This window comes from Mirounga leonina, unplaced genomic scaffold (genome assembly GCF_011800145.1).
Source record: "Mirounga leonina isolate KUSES-001 unplaced genomic scaffold, KU_Mleo_1.0 Mir_125, whole genome shotgun sequence".
NCBI classification, from domain to species: Eukaryota; Metazoa; Chordata; class Mammalia; order Carnivora; family Phocidae; genus Mirounga; species Mirounga leonina.
In genome coordinates, this window is record NW_023270305.1 from 31,289,836 (window position 1) to 31,310,966 (window position 21,131).

The window sequence follows — 21,131 nt, forward strand, 5'->3', positions numbered from 1 at the left end:
GTGCTCAGAGGGAAGTTACAGCTATAAAAATGCTAACATTAAAAAAGAAGAAAGATCTCAAATCAACCACCTCTAACTTCATATCTCACAGATTTAGAAGAACAAGAAACTTACCTAAACTAGCAGAATGAAATAATAAGGATTAGAGCAGAGGTAAATAAAATAGAGAATAGAAAAACAGTAGAGAACAAGAAACCAAAAGTGAGTTCTTTGAAAATTAATTTTCTTTGAAAATTAACCAGTCTTTGGCTGGATTGACTAAAAGTGGGAGGACAGAGAGAGAGAGGACTCAAGTCCCTAAAATCGGAAGTGAAAGTGGGAGCGTTACTATGATTCTACGGAAATTAAAAAATATATATAAGGGTACTATGAACAGTTGTGTACCAATGAATTGGATAACACATTTTGAAATGGGCAAATTCCTAGAATCACAAAACCTACCAAGACTGAAATAAAGAGCAAATCTGAACAGACTTGATTGGATCAGTAATAGAAAATTTCCTGACAAAGAAAAGTCCTTGACCTTATGTATTCACTGGTGATTTCTACCAAATATTTAAAGAACTAACCCCAGTTCTTCTCAAACTTTTCCAAAAAATAGAGGAAAAAACACTTCCTTAGTTGTTTTATAAAGCCATCATTACCTTGATACACCACAGGAATAAAGAACCAGGATGCCTGGGTGGCTCAATCATTAAGTGTCTGCCTTTGGCTCAGGTCATGATCCCAGAGTCCTGGGATCAAGCCCCACGTCGGACTCCCTGCTCTGTGGGAAGCCTGCTTCTCCCTCTCCCACTCCCCCTGCTTGTGTCCCCTCTCTCACTGTGTCTCTCTCTGTCAAATAAATAAAATCTTAAAAAAAAAAAAATGGAATAGAGAACCATAGACCAATATCCCTTATGAATACTGATGCATAAATTAAAAAAAATGCAGACAATTCAAAAGGATTATACTCCATGACAAAGTGGGATTCCTGGAATGCAAGGATAGTTCAATATATGTAAATCAACCAATGTAATATAGTATATCAACAAAATAAAGGAAAAGAAACATGATCATCTCAATTGATGCAGACAGAATTTGACACCCTTTTATGGTAACATTCAACAAACTAGGAATAGAAGGAAGTTGCCTCAATGTAATAAAAGCCGTATGTGAAAAATCCACAGCAAACATTACACTCAATGGTGAAAGATAGAAAGGTTTTTCTCTATGGTCAGAAACAATGCAGGAATGTCTGCCTTTGGCTACTTCTCCCCAACAGAGTACTGGAAGATCTAACCAAAGCAACTAAGTAAAAAATAAAAGGCATCCAAATTGGAAAGGAAGAAGTAAAATTACCTCTTTGTAGATAATATGATCTTATGTGTATAAACCCTAAAGATTCCAAACAAATCTATTAGTTCTAACAAAACTGTTAGAACTAATAAATGAATTCAGCAAATTAGCAGGATACAAAACACACAAAAGTCAGTTGCATTTCTGTACACTAACAGTGAACAATCTGAAAAGGAAATATGAAGATAATCCTATTTACAGTAGCAACAAAAAGAATGAAATCCTTAGGAATTTACTTAGCCAAGGAGGTGAAAGACTTGTACAGTGAAAACTATAAAAACATTACTGAAAGAAATTAAAGGTATAAATAAATGGAAGTACATTCTGTGTCTATGGATTGGAATAATTAATATTGTTAAGATATCAATAGCACCCAATCTGATCTGCATATTCAATGCAATCCCTATCAAAATCCCAATGACTTTTTTTTAGAAATAGAAAAATCCATTTAAAAATTCGTATAGAATCTCAAGGAAGAGCTAAAACAGTTTTGAAAAAAAAAAAAAAAAGGATTCACACCCTCTTATTTCAAAACTTACTATAAAGCTATAGAAATAAAACCAGTGTACTACCTGCATGAAGACAGTCATAAAGACCAATGAAATAGAGTAGAGAGCCTAGAAATAAACCCTTACATATATGGCCAAATGATTTTTGACAAGGGTGCCAAGATGGGGAAAAGAGTCTTTTCAACAGATGGTGCTGAGAGAACTGGATATCCACAAGCAAAAGAATGAGGTTGGACTCTTACCTAACACTATATATAAAAATTAAGTCAAAACGGATCAAAGACCTAAATGTAAAAGCTAAAACTGTAAAACTCCTAGAAGAAAACATAGGGCAAAAGCATCATGACATTGGATTTGGAAGTGATTTCTTGGATATGACCTCAAAGCCACAGGTTTTGTTTGTTGTTACAAAAATAGAACAAATTGGACTTCATGAAAATTAAAAAGCTTCACGAATCGCAAAACATAGTAAAAAGAATAAATAGAATAAAAAGATAACCCACCAAATGGAAGAAAATATTTGTAAATCATATATCTGATAAGGGATTAATATCCAGAATATATATATAAAATTCTTAGGACTCAACTGAAAAAACCGTCCTATTCAAAAATGGACAAAGGGCTCAAATAGACTTTCAAGCCTTTTAGAATATTTCTCCAAAGAAGATATATAAGTGGTCAGTAAGCACATGAAAAGATGTTCAGAATTACTAATCATTAGGGAAATGCACATCAAAACCACAATGAGAGAACACCTCACACCCATTAGGATGGCTGCTATTAATCAAAACAAAACAAAATAAGTGTTGGCAAGGATATAGAGAAACTGGAACCAGTGATCACTGTTGGTGGGAATGTAAAATGAGGACAGCAGCTGTGGAAAACAGTATGGCTGTTCCTCAAAAAGTTAAAAATAGAATTGCCATGTGATTCCACAATTACACTTTTGAGTATTACTATGGACTGAATGTTTGTTTTGCTCCCAAAATTCATATGTTGAAGTCCTAATCCCCAGTGTGATAATATGGAGGTGGTGGGGGTTTGGGAATAATTAGATCATGAAGGTGGAGCCCTTATGGTTGGGATTAGTGCCCTTTTCAGAAGAGACACAAGAAAGATAATCTCTGTCCATGATGTGAGGATACAGCAAGAAGGTGTCTATCTGCAAACTAGAAAGAGGGCTCTCATCAGGAATTGAATTAGCCAGCACATTCATCTCGGACTTCCCAGTCCCCAGAATGGTTTGAAATGAGTTCTGTTGTTTAATTTACCAAATCTATGGTATTTGTTATAGCAGCCTGACCTAATAAGATATTCATACCACGAAGTGGGGTGCTGCTGTACCAAACATGTAAAAATGTGGAAGCAGCTTTGGAACTGGGTCCAGAACGGGTAGAGGCTAGAAGAGTGTTGAGTTGCAAGCTAAGAAAAGCCTACTTTGCCAGGAATGGAACTTCAACGGTAATTCCGGGGAGGGCTTAGGAAAAAAAAAAAAGCTGGAGAGAAAGCCTCCATCTTGTTAGAGAACACTTAAATAACTGTGTACATAATATTGGTAAAGATACGGATGTTAAAGGCCATTCAGCTGGAAATGGGGAATATGTTACTGGAAATGGAGAAAAGGCATTTGTTTATAAAATGGCAAAGAATTTGGCTGAACTGTGTTTGGGGTCTAGTGTTTTGTGGAAGTTAGAACTTGCAAGCAATGAAATTGTATATTTAGCTCAAGTGATTTCTAAGCAAAGTATTGGAGGGGAGGCTTGGTTCTTCCTGTTTATAGTAAAATGCAAGGAGAAAGAAAGGAACTGAAGTATTGTTTTTCTTTCTTTTATTGAGGTATAGTTGACACATGATGTTACATTAGTTTCAGGTTTACAACTTAGTGATTCAGCTTCTCTATGCATTATGCTATGCTCACCTTGAGTGTAACTACCATCTGTTACCATACAACACTATTAAAATACCCTACACTGTACCTTTTATCCCAGTGATTTATTCATTCCATAACTGGAAGCCTGTATCTACCACTCCCCTTCACCCATTTTTGCCCACCCTCCAACCTTCCCCCCACCCCTCTGACAACCATAAGTTTGTTCTCCCATCCAAGTACTAACCAGGCCCAACCCTGCTTAGCTTCCGAGATCAGACGAGATCGGGCGCGTTCAGGGTGGTATGGCCGTAGACCATAAGTTTGTTCTCTATGGGTCTGTTTCTTTTTGTTTGTTCATTTGTTTTACTTTTTAGATTCCAGATATAAGTGAAATAATACAGTATTTGTCTTTCTCTGACTTAATTCACTTAACATAATAACCTTTAGGTTCATCCACGTTGTCACAAATGACAAGATTTCATTCCTTTTTATGGCTGAGTAATATTCCATTGTGTGTCTATACCCCATCTTTATCCATTCATGTATCAATGGATACTTGGGCTGCTTCCAAATCTTGGCTATGGTAAAGAATGCTGCAATAAACATAGGGGTGCATATGTCTCCTCGAATTAGTCTTTCTGTATTCTTTGGGTAAATAGTAGTGGAATTACTGGATCATATAGTATTTCTATTTTTAAGTTTTTGAGGGACCATACTATTTTTCTCCATTTTCACCAATTTACATTCCCACCAAGAGTACATGAGAGTTTCCTTTTCTCCACATCTTTGCCAACAATTGTCATTTCTTGTCTTTTTTATTCTAGTCATTCTGACAGGTGTAAGGTGATACCCCATTGTGGTTTTAATTTACATTTCCCTGATGATTAGTAATGTTGAGCATCTTTTCATGGATCTGTTGGCCATCTGTATGTATTTGGAGAAATATCTATTCAGATCCTTTGCCCATTTTTAAATCATTGTTTGGGGTGGTTTTTTGTTTGTGTTTGCTTGGAGTTTTTTGGCATTGAGTTATATAAGTTCTTTATATATTTTGGATATTAACCCCTATTTGGATATATTATTTGCAGATATCTTCTCCCATTCAGTAGGTTGCCTTTTTGTTTTATTGATGGTTTCCTTCACTTTGCAGAAGCTTTCATTTTGGTGTAGTCTTAATTTATTTTTGCTTTTGTTTCCCTTGCCTGAGGAGTCCTATCTAGAAAAATCTTGCTAAGGCCAATGTCCAAGACATTACTGCCTGTGTTTTCTTCTAGGAGTTTTATGGTTTCAGGTCTTAACATTTAGGTCTTTAATCCATTTTTAGTTTATTTTTGTGTATGGTATAAGTGGTGTAGTCTCATATTTTGCAAGTAGCTGTCCAACTTTCCAGCACCATTTACTGAAAATCGTGTCTTTTCTGCATTGTATATTCTTGCCTCCTTTGTCATAGATTGACTATATAAGTATGGGTTTATTTCTGGGCTCTGTATTCTGTTCTGTTGATCTATATGTCTTTTTTGTGTGTGGCCAGTACCATAGTCTTTTGATTACTATAGCTTTGTAATAGATCTTGAAATCTGGGATTGTAATACTCCCAGCTTTGTTCTTTCTCAAAGTTGCTTTGGCTATTCAGGGTCTTTTGTGGTTGCATAGAAGTTTTAGTACTATTTGTTCTAGTTCTGTGAAAAATGCTTTTGGTACTTTGATAAGGATTGCAGTGAATCTGTAGGTTGCTTTGAGTAGTATAGACATTTTAACAATATTAATTCTTCCAATCCATGAGCATGGGATATCTTTTCATTTGTTTGTGTCATCTTCATTGATTTCATCAGTGTTTTATAGTTTTCAGAATACAGGTCTTTCACCTCCTTGGTTAAGTTTATTCCTAGGTATTTATTTTTTCTGGTGCAAGTGTAAATGGAATTGTTTTCTTACTTTCTCTTTCTGTTATTTTGTTATTAATGTATAGAAATGCAGCCAATTTCTGCGTACTATATCCTGCAATGTTACTGAATTCATTTATTATTTCAAAGAAGGAATTGTTAAGCAAAAAGGAACCAGAACTTAAAGATTTGGCATAGCCTCAATCTGCACATATTGCAGAAAATGAGAAAGCATGTTTGGAAGAAGACAACAAGGGTATGGATGACCAACTGTTTGGTAAGGAGATTAGAACATGTGTTAACCGTGGACTTCTTCAGTGACGCCAGCAAGATCACTGCCAATTTGAACTGAAGGAAATGGATACAGGTCGGAATGAAGGAAGGCTGTCAGACTTAGATTCTACAGGACAGGACGATAAACAAACCATTAGCCTTTAAACCTGCACTATTTTCAAGGAAAGGAAAGAATGTTCCAAAAGCTGATTCAGAGATCATCAGGGCTGCCGTCTTGGTTCTAGTAATCCAGACTGCCTCCAGTCAAAGCCATAGAGAAGGACTGCTGGCAGGCCCTGGGGGTGTGACCCCCTGCCTGGTAGACCCTCAGGTTGGGTGGGGCCTCCACAGAAAGCCACAGCATGGTGGTGCCCCACCAAAACATGGGGGTGATATTGCCACCTCAGTGGGTCTGGAAGTCAGAGCATTGAGTCAAAGAGGATTATTCTTAAATCTTAAGATCTTGTGGCGTTTGCCTTGCTAGGTTTTGGAATTGCTTGGGACTGTCACCTCTTCCTTCTTTCCTTTTTCTCCCTTTTGGAATGAAAATGTCTATCTTGGGCGCCTGGGTGGCTCAGTTGGTTAAGCGACTGCCTTCGGCTCAGGTCATGATCCTGGAGTCCCTGGATCGAGTCCCGCATCGGGCTCCCTGCTCGGCAGGGAGTCTGCTTCTCCCTCTGGCCCTCCCCCTCTCATGTGCTCTCTCTCATTCTCTCTCTCTCTCAAATAAATAAATAAAATCTTAAAAAAAAAAAAAAGAAAATGTCTATCTTACGCCAGTCATGTGTTCATAGCTGGAGAGGAATTTTGCCTCAGGATCAATCATACCTTGAGTCTCGCCCATACCTGATTTAGATGTTTATTGATTGATTATTTTTCTAGTATAGTTGACACAATGTTACATTAGTTTCAGGTGTAAGGTTTAGATGATATTTAGATGAGACTTCGGACTTTAGAAGTTCAAGTTGATGCTGGAACGAGTTAACACTTTTGAGGTGGTTGGGATGGAATGAATACATTTTGCATTTAGAAGGACATAAATTTGGGTGGAGGCAGAATGCTATGGACTGAATGTTAGTATCTCTTGGCCATGTGAGGATACAGCAAGAAGGTATCCATCTGCATACCAGGAAACAGGCTCTCAGCAGGAACCAGATTGGTTGTTGGCACCTTGATCTTAGACCTTCCAGCCTCTAGAACTGTCAGAAATAAATTTATGTTGTTTAAGGCACCCAGTCTATGGTAATATAGGTATGTACACAAAAGATTTGAAAGGGCTTCCAAGAGATATTTGTACACTTATGTTCATAGCATCATTATTCACAATAGCTCAGAGTTCAAAGCAACCCAAATGTCTGTTGATGGATGAATGGATAAACAAAATTTGATATTTGGTATATACACGCAATGGAGTATTATTCAGTTTTAGAAAGAAAAGAAATTCTGATACATGCAACAATATGGATGAACCTTAAGGATGTTCTGCTAAGTGAAATAAGCTAGTCACAAAAAGACAAATAGTCTGTGATTCTATTTATATAAGGTACCTAGAGTAGTCATTCATAAAGGCAGAAAATAGAATGATGGTTACCAGGGGCTGGTGAGAGGAGGGAATGGCGTGTTATTGTTTAATGGGTGTGAGTTTCAGGTGTCTTGTTTTTGCCACGAAAAATGTTTCCAGATGGTCCAGGGCTTGGGCAAGGGCTCCAGGTGCCTGTAGGGAAAGGCTCAGGCAGAACCCCAGACACCAGAGGGGGCAAGAAGGGCCCCTCAAAGGCTGCTAGGCTCTGCAGGCTCTTAGTCTTACATGAGAGATCCTCACCCAGCCTGGTGGCTGGCCAGCCTGCGGAGGTGAGTCAGGTGGTCGCCATCTTCTTGACGAGTGTCACCTCCTTATCTAGGAAGTGGTTCTCCCAGAAGTGGAGGTCTGCATGGGCAGAAGCTGGGGCTTGCAGATGCCAAAGGGCGTGGTTCGGGTTTTTCTCCAGGGGCATGGTGTTTTCTGTGGTATCCAGGACTTTGCCCCACTCATCTTGGGGTGGCTTCTGCACCTCCTGAAGAGGGCACTGGTTCTGCATCTTCAAGAGATGCTTGGTGCCCACTTGTGGAGGAAGTGGCCCCCTCCCTGCTGAGCCACATCATAGTGGTTGAAATAGAAGCTGAGGAGAGAGGTAGGTATGGGAGGCCTGCAGGTGAATGTTGACCAGGAGGTTGACGGCGGAATAATTCTTATGAATCACAGACCCTCAGTGGAATAATTCTGACCAGTCTAGGCACTCACGGTTGATGGCAGTAAAGAGCTAAGATCGAAATAATGATGTTGGCTGGTCCCCTAGGTGGAGGATGGCTGAGAGACAATTCCAAAGATTGCAACTAGAAAGGTGGTTGGAGCCTATTCTGTCCGCACACTGTTGGAGCAAGAGACAGATCCCCGCCACCCTGGGCACATTGCCTGAGTTTCAGTTTGGAAGGTTATAAAGAGTTCTGAAGAGCGATGGTGGTGATGGTTCACAATAATATGAATGTACTTAATACCACTGAGCTGTGCACTTAAAAATGGTTAAGATGGAAAATTTATGTTATGTGTGTTTACCACAATAAAAATCTCTCTACTGTTCATCAAACACATAATATAGACCTATCTTACCTCTAGTTGATGATGTTTTGATACTTTTAATATGTTTGGGTTTTCCTTAAGTTGGAGGATTTTATAAATCATTAACGAATGTAGAGATTATACTCCCATAATCGTGGGAACACTGTTGATTATTAGAGCAAGCTCTGGAATATATTCATTTACAGTATTTTTAAAGTTCCTTAGTACCAGTACCAACAGATGCCCTTACCAAAGCAGTTTTGAAATTTTGCTATAGTAGGATTTACTTTTAAGTTACTTTAATGTTTCTGGAAAAAATGAAAACCTATTACATTAATTATTTTAATTTTGTTTATATGTTCCTCTCTGTTTTCCTTGTATTTTTAATTTTTTAAAAAATTTTATTTTTAAGAACTCTCTACACCTAACATGGGGCTCGAACTCACAAACCTGAGATCCAAAGTTGCACGCTCCACTGACTGAGCCAGCCAGCTGCCCCTGTTTTCCTTTTAATAGACACAGTTAGGTCACCATAAGAACAGATTTGAGTGCCAATACATTTCCTGGTTTACCTTTAATTTTTGGTGTTTTGTGTTATGATCTAAATTTAGATATCCAAAGAGAAGAAGAAAAAGTGAAACGGTCAGTGAAAGATGCTGCCAAGAAGGGTCAGAAGGACGTCTGTGTGGTTCTAGCCAAGGAGATGATCAGGTCAAGGAAGGCTGTGAGCAAGCTCTATGCTTCCAAAGCTCACATGAACTCTGTGCTCATGGGGATGAAGAACCAGCTAGGTAAGAGAGCAGTTACCTTATAGCTTCCTCATTAATGCTGATGCTCTTGCTCTTGTTATCAGTACTGGCTGGTTTCCTCGAGTAGGAGAAACAGTCTCAGCTCTGGTTTTTGTTCTTTATATTGTCTTGGTTGGGGTGTTACACAAATGCAAAATATAATTATCACTATCATATTAGGATTCATTTTCTTTTGCCAGAGTTGTTATAATAATGGCAAAATATGCATATTAATCTCCTTTACTTAGAATATTTTCCCTTGTGTGAACAGCGTTGTAAAGTGACCTGAGCGTTGAATCATGGGAGTTAAGAAGTGCGTTAGAGGAGGAGGAAGAGTGTTCACCCCACCTGGGTACAGACCACCCTAGGCAGAATTTTAAAATAGTCCACGTTTGTCTTTGGCTTTCACACCACCTCCTTTTCTGCCTTATCTCTGGCTGCCTACCTAATGCTTCCTTACATCTTAGGAATCTGTAGACTATGTAATGGGTATTCAGCACACATGTGAATTATCAGTTTAATTTCTAAAAATTTTTATAATATTTAAAATAAACATAATTAAGTTTTCTTTTATTGTCCAGTATAATACTTCTGTGATCTTTTACATGAATCAGTCTTCAGGTCAGTGGCAGCTTGAGTCATAGGTTAAATTTTACAACCAGTTGGTTTCTGGTTTTAAATTAAGAAGTCCTAACTCAGAAGTATCATTCCTTGAGAATGGCAGCAAGTGACTGTCAGATATTTAGGCTTGAGTACTGACTCAGGAATTACAGTGAAATTTTTCACTAAGGAATGTTTTCAGCTCTCTGTCAGATACGACACTGATGATATATCACACTCAAAAGCGAGGAGGCTTGACTATTTCAGTTTAGAGGCTGGTGCCAAATGAGTACCTAATCCATTATTTGGTTGTGTTTGGCTCTGAAGGTATTCCTTTGTGTTCAATGTTAACATTTAGATGTAGTTGTTAAAAATGCCTAGTAATGAATATATCATCAGTTTCTTTCTCCAGATACTGAAGACACTAATAATGGATTGGGAAGGACCAAAAAAAAACCCAAAAAACCCAACCATACCACATCATCTTAACTTTTACAATCTGTTACTTAAGCTCTAAGTAATTACACACACACACACACATACACACTCTTTAAATTTAAATACTGGCTATGTAATCTAGATACATGCCTTTGAAGAAGCCAGAGTACCATAGAGTACCGGGAAGAAATAATCTAATCTTAACCTGTCAGTTTGAAAGCTTAAGTATACTCTTGCCTTTCATAGCCAGCAAGGAAGGTTTTATATTTACTTCTTTTTCTTTCTGCAACATGCTGTAAGGGTAAGATACATGTTCAGTTGACCACGGTGAACTTATTTTAAAATTTTTCAGTATTTCCTTTACTGAATCAACATTAGAAAACATCTAGCTTACTCTGCTCCCCCACTTCTCCCATGAATAAAGCACTGTATGCACAGCCTCTTTCGTTTCCCCAGTTGCAAAGATAAAAGTACACCGGATAATATAGTAGATGCTTAGGTACCTGTCACCCAGAATCAATAAAATTTGACATCTTATTATATTTGCTTCAGTTTTATATTATAGAAGAAGCCGTATTACTAAAGTTGAAGCTCCTTTAATATGCCTTCTCAGTTCCAGTCCCTTCTCTCTCAACCTCCCCATGGGTAACCGCTGTCATGAATCTTAAAATGTGTAGAAATGTTTTTATACTATATATACAATTCTGCATTGTTTTTTTCCATTTATCATTGTGTTTTTGAAGTATACCGATAATGATATATTTTTAAACTACTTTATGGTGTTCCATCCGACTGATGTGTCACATTTTTTTCCTTCTCCCATTAATGCACATTTAGGCTGTTTTTAATTTTTTGCTATTACAGTGCAGCTGTGAACGTCTTTTCACTTTCGCCCGTGCATTAAGGTTTCTTTAGGACAGTTATATACTCAGAAGTGGAATTGTTGGGTTAAAAATAACTGTGTTTAAATTTTGGTAGAATTGCAAAATTGCTATCCAAAGAGGCTTTACTAATTTACATTCCCACCAGCAGCAGATGAGAGTTCTTTTTTCCATACCTCTTCACCAATCTTTGTCAGACTTTGTAATTTTTGAGAAATGTTACCTTGTTAATAGCAGATAACATTTCTCAGGGAACTAGTGTACTTGATCAGGGTCTTCTGTTCACCTTTTCTTTCTGTATACTGATTCCTAAAAACCTTTTCAGTTACAGCTCACAAGCAATATGCCTGAAAAATCTCTTCTTCTGTAGCATGTTCTTTCAGTAGTAAAGGTAACAAAAGCTCTCGTATGTACTGTAGAGAAGTCAGAAGCTTGTTATCCTTTATCCACCCATAATAATATACCTTATCATTGGTTTCAAATATATATTGTTTGTGGTTTTATCACAACGGAAAAGTAAAATACCTGCTGTTCGGTCTTTAAATGTCAAAGTGCTCCGAAGCTCTGTTCTAGATCCCCTGCTGTTTTCCATGTTCTCTGTCCCCCAGGTGACCTCACCTAACCTTGTTCCTCCAAATGTTGCTTTCCACATTTTCATGTGCAAGCCCAACTTCTGTCACCTCGTGTATGGGTGGCATCTCCCCTTCTTAGTGGGCATGGCACAGTTGCCGCACCTGCACCGAAATCTTGGCGGGTCGGACCTCAGCTGTACGCGCACTTCCTGCCTGCATCTTCCCCTGGGAGCCCAAGACCTCACACGCTTTCATCTGTGAATAATTCCACATGGATTCCTAAAAGACAGGGGTTCTGTCCCTTCTATTCCCTGCTCTCTTAGTTCTTGGATGTGTTCATGTGATCACTTCTTTGTCATTTTGTTTTCTGTTTCTTTCTGGAAGCAAAAGATTTTAGTTGTCAGATTTCCCAGACTGATCCTTGAATTTTCTTACCTTTCTTGTTTTCCATTTTGAAAATCATAATAGCACCTTCCTCATAGGGGAGGTGTGAGGCTTGTTCACCGCCTGGCACGTGGTGAGTGCTTTATATGTGGGTTCAGAATATCACTGTCATTGATTTTGTCACTGCGTTTTCCTTTGTGAGAAATTTCCTCTACTTTATTTTCTGTTTCTTTTCTTGAATGCTTTATTTTGGCTGTCTTAATTTTATTTACAGAAAAGAGTTCTCTGATCTTTTTTTTTTTTTTTTAAGATTTTATTTATTTATTTGACAGAGACACAGTGAGAGAGGGAACACAAGCAGGGGGAGTGGGAGAAGAGGGAGAAGCAGGCTTCCCGCAGAGTAGGGAGCCCCATGCGGGGCTCAATCCCAGGACCCTGGGATCATGACCTGAGCCGAAGGCAGACTCTTAACCACTGAGCCACCCAGGCGCCCCTCTCTGATCTTTTTTTTTTTTTTTTAAATCATCCTGTTCTTATTTCGTGAACACAGTTTTTTCCTCCTATCGACAGTCTTCTTTCTGAAATGTTCTAGTGTTCCTTGAACTGTTTCTCAGAGCTCCTTCTCTCCACCCCTTTCTTCCCTCTGTCTCCTCTTTTTTTAAGGAAGAAAGGGAGAGGGAGAAGAGGGTGGGGAGGCTGGATTAAATGTAGGCTGCGTCAGGACCTTCCCCAGTCTTCTCAGGCAGATAGAAGCTACAAAGAGCGAAATGATAATGCATTTAATAAATGCATTTTTTTTTAGCCCCTGTTATGTGCCGGATATATTGCTGGGCACAGGGGATGAAATAATCAACATTACAGGCACAGTCATTGCCCTCTAGAATATGGGGTGGAAAGCAAATAATCAGATAAATTTAATAAAAATAAAAATACCTAATAAATAATGAATTTAATTTAAGAGTGGATGTCTTGCAAATTTGCAGTAAGCACCAGGGGACTGTTCATGTGATCAAGGGAATTGCAGTCAGCGATGGCTCCTTTCAGGGACTGATGGTACCTGCTGGAGGACGTGGGTGGTGGCGGATGGGGGCGGGGCCAGCCAGACTGCCGGAAAGCCCTGGGGCCAAAAAGAACTGTGCACTTAAAGCACTGAAGGAAGTTCTGGGCGGTTGGGGTGCCTGAGAGCAAGGGGGAGGGATGGCCAGAGAGGCTGAGCAGGAAGGTGAAGAAGACGGTTTTTACAGCTGTTAGGAGAGCAAGGGTTTTCAGAGACAAGTTCCGGTTGAGACAGGCGGTAGTGATGGCGAGATAATATGCAAGGGGAGTTCAGAGGAAAAGTATTTTGGGGAGAATCGGAGTCCTCTCAGTTGATTGGTTAGGATGTACAAAGGCACAGGTGAAATCTTTCAGGCTGTGTTCAGCAGACAGCACTTGATTCCGTTTGACAAGAGCACATTAAGGGGGGCAGTGGGAGGTAAAGCTCCAAGGGTAATTTGGAGTCAGTTTGGTAAGTTAAACTGAGGAGCTGTCATTCATCTTGTAGGCAGTGGAGCACCGCGGCTGCCTGCGAGCCCAGACTGCAGTGTGCCAGGGCCTGGCACAGCGGGATGGTGGGCAGGGGGACCTGAGCCCCCACGGCAGGCAGGGCCTGAGTAGCTCAGTCCGACGGGATGCAGTGGAGGAGAGGACGCTAGGAAGACCCAGTCTGGATGCAGACTAAATGGACGTAGTGAAGGTATAAATAAGCTGGAAATGCTCTAAGCCCTTGAGCCTGAAGAATGCAGGGCCATTAAAAGACACTGGAAACCCAGGCGAAGGAGGCGGCTTTGAAGAGAGAACGGAGATTCTGTTTGGGGCTGACCAGATTGACTCCAGCAGGATCGCCCTGCTTCCCTAGCACCTAAGCACAATGCCTGGTAGGAGGAACCCCCAAGGAGGGTTGTTGAGAGGGTCTATAGTAGGATGTTCCTGTTGGCAAATTAATAAATACAGCGGCGAAGGTAACTGAAGGTGGCATCAAGGACAGGGCAGGAGGGAGAAGTCTACATTTTGGAATAGAAAAGAGGAAATTAGGAATACTGTACTGAGAGTTCCTGAGATATTAGGGTCTTGCCCTCGATGTCCGCCCCCCCTTCCGCCCCCAGCCTGCTGCTGCTTGGAAAAGCCACCATTTGATGAAGTCATTTTCCTTAAGATGTTTCTTCAGTTAAAATGCAGATGTCCTTGGGAAGGGTAATATGTTAAACCTTGTCAGCTATTAATACATTGTCATGGTTAGATGCTTTCCAAGTGATCGCTTTCTGACAGCAGCTTCTTGCAGAGTAAGACAGATGATGAGTATGCTTTAATTGGAGTAAATCAAGAGAGAGGTTCAAAGGTGGGGCAGGAAATAGAATTGCCGTGCGATCCAGAAATTCCGTCTCTGGGTGTATGCCTAAAAGAATCGAAAGCAGGGACTCAGACAGATATTTGTACATCCACGTTCATTGTCACATTACTGACAGTAGGCAAAAGGTAAAGGTTAACCCCAGTGTCCATTGAAGGATGAATGGATAAACAAAATGTGTGTACACGCAATGGAATATTATTCAGCCTTAACTTAAAAAGGAAGGAAATGCTGACACGTTGTTACAATGTGGATGAACCCTGAAGGCGTTATGCTAAGTGTAATAGGCCTGTCACAAAAGGACAGGTAACAACTATATGATGTCACTTGGGTGGGGTACCTAGAACAGTCAGATGCGTAGAGACAGTACAGTGGTGGTTGCCCGGGGTTGGAAGGAGGGGAGATGGGACATTGAGCGTTTAATGGAGATAGAATTTCAGTTTGGGAAGATGAAAAAAGTTCTAGAGACGGTGGTGACAACTGCACAACAGTGTGAATATGATACTTAAAAATGGTTAAAACAGTAAATTTTATGTTATGCATATTTTGTCACAGTAAAAATAAAGGTGGGCCAGGCCTGGATGCTGAACCATCGTGGAGTCCTGGAGGCAGGGACTGAAAGGGAGCTCTGAGCCCATGGGTAGTTGAGGCAGAGTTGCCAGAGGAGCAAGAAAGGCAATGAAAAGAGAGGGTCAGGCTAGGGCAGCCTCTCTACTTAGGGACCTGTTCCGATCTCCTTCTGTGGCCTCTTTGTTTGTTTTCCTTGCTTTGATAGGAGCACTTGAAAGTGAGTTTGCAAAGTATAGATCTTTGAAGTGAAACATAACGTTTGTGAAATTTAAACTGATGTTGAATCAAAAATTTTTAAAAGTTACGCAGGCTTACTGTAAAAAAAAAATACTGCACAAATATATAAAATAAAAAGTAAGTGTTCACCAATTCCCTTGTTTTGGCCTCAGCCCTCTCCACCAATAACTACTGTTACAGCGCCATCTGGAGTGGCGGGCAGTTTGCTTTGTTTACTCTAATAGTGTGTCATTTTATATATAAATGACATGTATATATAATGACATACTGTTCTTACATAAACATATAATTACACGTATTACATACAATGGGCAATACAGTAATAGATATGCATACATACATATTTCTTACCCAGGTCTCCAAGTCCAAGCCCATAAATAAACACATAGGAACAGATTTTTCCCTTTATTTGGCGTTTAAAATGTGATCTAGCATATACAAGATAAAAATTCAATTTCTGTAAGATTTGCTGAACAATAATAATCTTCTAAAATATGTATCTGTGTCATGTATTGTCCATGTGTTTATTCAGTGGTTTTAAATGTTTTCCTTCAAAACTTGCACAAATTCAAAATCTATAGAGCAAATTGTCTTTTTCAGATGAAATATTTTTCCTTTGCACAAACAAAATACAGTAATAGAAATTTTTAAAAGGGTAAAAGCATACCTCCCTAACAAATTGATTGCTTCTGTTTGTTTCCTTTTTAATTTTAGTTATTGTTGATATGAATACTTCTTTTACGGAGCTGTGAGTGTACAAGAATATATAATTGACATTAAGTGAATGACATGACATAGTAGTTCTAGAATTTTCAAGGTCCTGTCTGTAGCAGGCTGGATCATCAGAAAGCCACATTTTCATCCCTCTTAGCTTTGCTTCCCACAGAAATGCCTTTCCTGAGCTATATTTGCAGTGTTCCTTTGCTTGTTTTTTTGATGGAAAAGAGACAGCTATATGAAGACTATTTCTATAACTTCTATACAATTACTGGTATAGTCAGTAAAGCTTGGGGTATGAAATTTCTGTTAGAACCCAGTGCTGGAAAAAAATGATCTTTCCCAGCGAGACAGTATGCTTCTACCAGCCTCCTTACCAAGGCTCAGAACACGGTTAGCCTTTGTGCCCCAGCTGTTGAGATGCTAAAGCTAAATTTATTCTCAGTTGTAGTAGCTCTGCCAGCCTAGGTTACTGATCCCCAACAGAGGGCAGTTTTGCCCTTCAGGGGACATTTGGCAGTGTTTGGAGACATTTTTGGTTGTCACAACTGGAGGATGGGGGAAATGCTACTGGCATGTGGTGGGTGGAAGCCAGGGATGCTGCTAAACACTTAGAATGCATCAAACAGCCACCTACAGCAGAATTGTCCAGCCCAAACCATTCAGCAGTGCCACTGTTGAGAAACTTAAGGCCTACATTTGTGGAGTCAACTCACCCTTTTTAGCTTTTCTATTTACTTATTTTTTTTTAAGATTTATTTATTTGAGAGAGAGAGACAGAGATAGCAACAGGGATAGTGAGAGAGAGCACAAGCAGGGAGGAGAGGGAGAAGCAGCTTCCCGCTGAGCAGGGAGCCCGATGGATGCGGGGCTCCACCCCAGGACCCTGGGACCATGACCTGAGCCGAAGGCAGACGCTTAACCGACTGAGCCACCCAGGAGTCCTGCTTCTCTATTTATTTTATGATACCTGCTAATGCAATGTCTTTGTAATAAACCGTTTCAAATTATTTTTTCAAGTGGTAGCATATAAATTATAAATAAACTTGATTTTAAATTTTAAAAGTTTCCCAAAGGTGCATGGTGCCAATCATTTTTAATGACTGTAATTCTCTTTCATGGCCTTTGGTTGAGTTTCCCATGTTATAGAATGTGTACTATCTCCTTTTCCTTTTAATTTTTATCTTTCTGTTCTTTATTTCTTATTATGTATCGGATGTTTCTTATAAATCATTTATCTTTTAACTCTTTTTCTGAACCCTATTATAAGGAAGAAGTATCTTACTCTCTTCAAAGATACTTTTATTTTTGAGGCTTGAATGTTTTTGTCACTTCTCTGAGCTTTCACTTGTCGTTATTGTGAAATATTGTAAGATTCCATATTTTCTCCAAATTGTATTCGTTCTGTTTGTGATTGCCATGTTTGAATTGGCTTTTAATAATCACAGTCAGTCCAGTTTGTGAGTGTCTTGCTTCCCTGGGCCCTCGATATCAAGGAGCTGCAGAATTTTGGTGTTGATGCCATTTTTTTATATTTATTTTAATTTCCTTTTCTGTTTTTTAAATTTAACTGTAATTTCCACAAGAACCTATGATACGTAGAGTTTTGTGCTTTTGTTGCTTTTATTATTGGTGTCAAATTCTTTTCAGAATATCTACATTAGTTTTTGCATTGCTGATTATGAAGTGAAGCCTGTATTTAGCTACTTTTGTTTCCATCTTTGGTTATTATAGTAGTATTCATAGCAGAACTTGTATTTTTTGTGTATATCTTTTTTAGTAGGCAGGCATGGGAATATATTATTGCTTTATTTTTATATATTCTTTAATGTTTTATTTATTTGAGAGAGAGAGCGTGTGAGAGAGGGAGAGAACATGAACAGGGGCAGAGGGAGAGGGAGAAGTAGACTCCCCACTGAGCAGGGAGCCCAACGAGGGGCTTGATCCCAGGACCTTGGAATCATGACCTGAGCTGAAGGCAGATGCTTAACCGACTGAGCCACCTGGGCGCCCCCTACCTATATTGTTTTCCAAGGTTTTTTTTTTTTTTTTTTTTAAGATTTTATTTATTGGACAGAGAGAGAGCCAGAGAGCACAAGCAGGGGGAATGGCAGAGGGAGAGGGAGAAGCAGGCTCCCCACTGAGCAGGGAGCCCAATGCAGGGCTCAATCCCAGGACCCTGGGATCATGACCTGAGCCGAAGGTAGACGCTTAATGACTGAGCCACCCAGGTGCCCCATGAGAGTTTTTAATTAAGGTTTTTATTTTGAGATAATTGTAGATTCACACACACGCAGTTATGAGAAGTAATATACAGAGATCTGTGTACCCTTTGCCAATTTTCCCCAATTATAGTACAATATCCCAACCAGGATATTGGCATTGATATAGTCAAGCTGCAGAATGTTTTCAGTTTCCATTTCTACAAGGATAGGATCCCTCATGTTGTCCTTTTATAACCACACCTACCCACCTAATCTCTGGCATCTCCCTCCCAGCCCATCTCTGGCAACCACTAATCTGTTCTCCATTTCATAATTTTATCATTTCAGGAATGTTATATAAATGGAATCAGACAGTATGTAACCTCTTGGGATTGATTTTTTTTTTCCACTTAGTGTAATTCTCTGGAAATTAACTCAGGGTTTGCCTGTATCAGTAGTTCATTCCTTTTTTATTGCTGAGTAGTATTCCGTGGTATGGCTGTACCACAGTTTAACCATTCACCTGTTGAAGGACTTCTGGGTTGTTTCCAGTTATCAGATATTTTGAGTAAAGCTGCTCTAAAAGTATACAGGTTTTTGCAAGAACATAAATCTTTCCTCCGAGCTAGAAGCCCAATAGAACAATTACTGGGTTTTATGTTTGTATATAAGGAACTGTTGTCCAGAGTGGTGGTACATTTTAAATTCCCACATGCCAGTGTATGAGTGATCCAGTTTTTCTGCATCCTCCACAACATTTGGTCACTATTTTTTATTTTGGCAGTTCTGATGGGTGTGTGGAGCTGATCGTGGTTTTAATTTGCATTTCCCTAGTGGTAGATGAGTAGGAATATTTTTTTCATGTGCTTACTTGCCAGCCATATCTCCTCTTTGGTGAAATGACACTTCTCCACTTTTGTGTATGTTAGAAATTTCCACAGTGAAATGCTAAAAGATTAATCCTTTAAATACTTCAGTGTTTTTTATGTTTATTTCTGGGTTTTAAATGCTTTTTTTCGTTTTTGTGTTTATTTCTGGGTTTTAGTTTCTTTTCTGAGATCATTTGGTCTGTTATTGTCACTAATATGTAGCCATTCTATGTCTGTAATTGAAAACTTGGGGAGAACTACTTTGTTGAAGTCCCTCCTCTTCCTTTGCTATATGAAATTGATTTTATTTCTATAAAAAAAGTTCTGGAATTTTTATGGTCAGTACAAAAAAGGAAACACATTTCTGACTTAACTATGTCATTGTATGTAGAAACACTTTAGTCTTTTGGGGTGCCTGGGTGGCTCATTTGTTAAGCGTCTGCCTTTGGCTCAGGTCATGATCCCAAGGTCCTGGGATCGAGCCCCACATCGGGGTCCCCACTCTGCGGGAAGCCTGCTTCTCCCTCTCCCACTCGCTCTGCTTGTGTTCCTTCTCTCGCTGTGTCTCTCTCTGTCAAATAAATAAAATCTTAAAAAGAAAAAAAATATATATATATATAAAAGAAGCACTTGAGTCTTTTTTTTAACCACCTCAGTGTTGTTTGCTATTAAGACATGAATATGTTTAACATTTTTTAAAAGTCATATTTGAATATTATAGTTTTCCTTGTGTCTTCTGAGTTCATTTATTGCTTTCTTCAACAAATATTTGAGTGTCAGCTGTGTCAGGCACAATGCTAGGCACCGGGAGTAAAACTATGAGTCCATTTAAAATAAAAAAAGAAATCTTGTCCTCTCTTGGGCAAGCACATATTACCAGAATGATAACCTTAATGAGAAGAAGATTCGATGATCCTTGCATAAGGATGACATACAAATTCATGTAGCATACCATTAAAAAAGAAAGAAAGAAATCTATCCATCAAGTCCCCACTCCAGAGAGCTATTAGTGGGGGCCTGCACTGCACATTGAGGGAGGAGCATGTGCAGAGACCCCACAGTGGGAGGAGCCTGGAACACTGGAAGAGCAGTGGAAGGCCTCGCAGTGGGTTGGGGAGAGGCTAGCAGAAAGAGCTACAACCAGGAAATGCTGCTTACTTCCTGATCCCTTCTGTGTGACTTTGATCTTTCTAATTTTAGATGTCAGCTAGTTTTTATAATGCTAGCTTATTAATGTTTTCTGTATTGTTTTAACCTTTTGTTGTTTTTCTTCTTTAGAGAGCATGCGCGCGTAAGCATGCATGTGAGTGGGGTGGGGGGCAGCGGGGAGAGGGGGAGAGAGAGAATCTTAAGCAGGCTTCATGCTCCCCTGCTTAACTGAGCCACCCAGGTGCCCCAGAGATTCTTTTGTTATTGTGAAATATACATAGCTAAAAATCCTCTGTGTTCTGCCTCTTCACCCCTTCCTCCTCCAACCCCTGGCAACCACTGATCTTTTTACTGTCTCCCTAGTTTTGCCTTTTCCAGAATGTCATATGGTTGGAATCATACAGTGTGTAAGCCTTTTATTTATTTTTTAAGATTGATTTTATTTATTTGACAGAGACACAGCGAGAGAGGGAACACAAGCAGGGGGAGTGGGAGAGGGAGAAGCGGGCTTCCCGCCGAGCAGGGAGCCCGATGCGGGGCTCGATCCCAGGACCCTGGGATCATGACCTGAGCCAAAGGCAGACGCTTAACAACTGAGCCACCCAGGCGCCCCGTGTGTAAGCTTTTCAGATTGGCTTCTTTCATTTAGTAATATGCATGTAAGTTTCCTTCATTTTTTAATGGCTTGCGAGTTCATTTCTTTTTAGTGCTGAATATTCCATTGTCTGTATGTACCACACTTTATCCATTATTGTTCACTTTCAAGCAACATCTTGGTTGCTTCTAAGTTTTGGCAGTTACAAAGAAAGCTTCTAATCTGCAGGTTTTTGTGTAGATATGTGTTTTAGCTCATTTGGGTAAATACCA

General features: G+C 39.5%; 1 protein-coding gene across 3 annotated transcripts in view; it reads left to right on the top strand.

Annotated features, from left to right (window-relative positions):
• Positions 1-21,131, top strand: part of LOC118007890 (charged multivesicular body protein 3) — a 103,611-nt gene that overhangs the window by 75,379 nt on the left and 7,101 nt on the right. For all 3 annotated transcript variants that reach the window (XM_035001115.1, XM_035001113.1, XM_035001114.1), the window contains one exon: positions 9,081-9,260. In XM_035001115.1, coding sequence (XP_034857006.1) covers positions 9,081-9,260 — 180 coding nt within the window. The remainder of the gene's footprint in view (positions 1-9,080; positions 9,261-21,131) is intronic.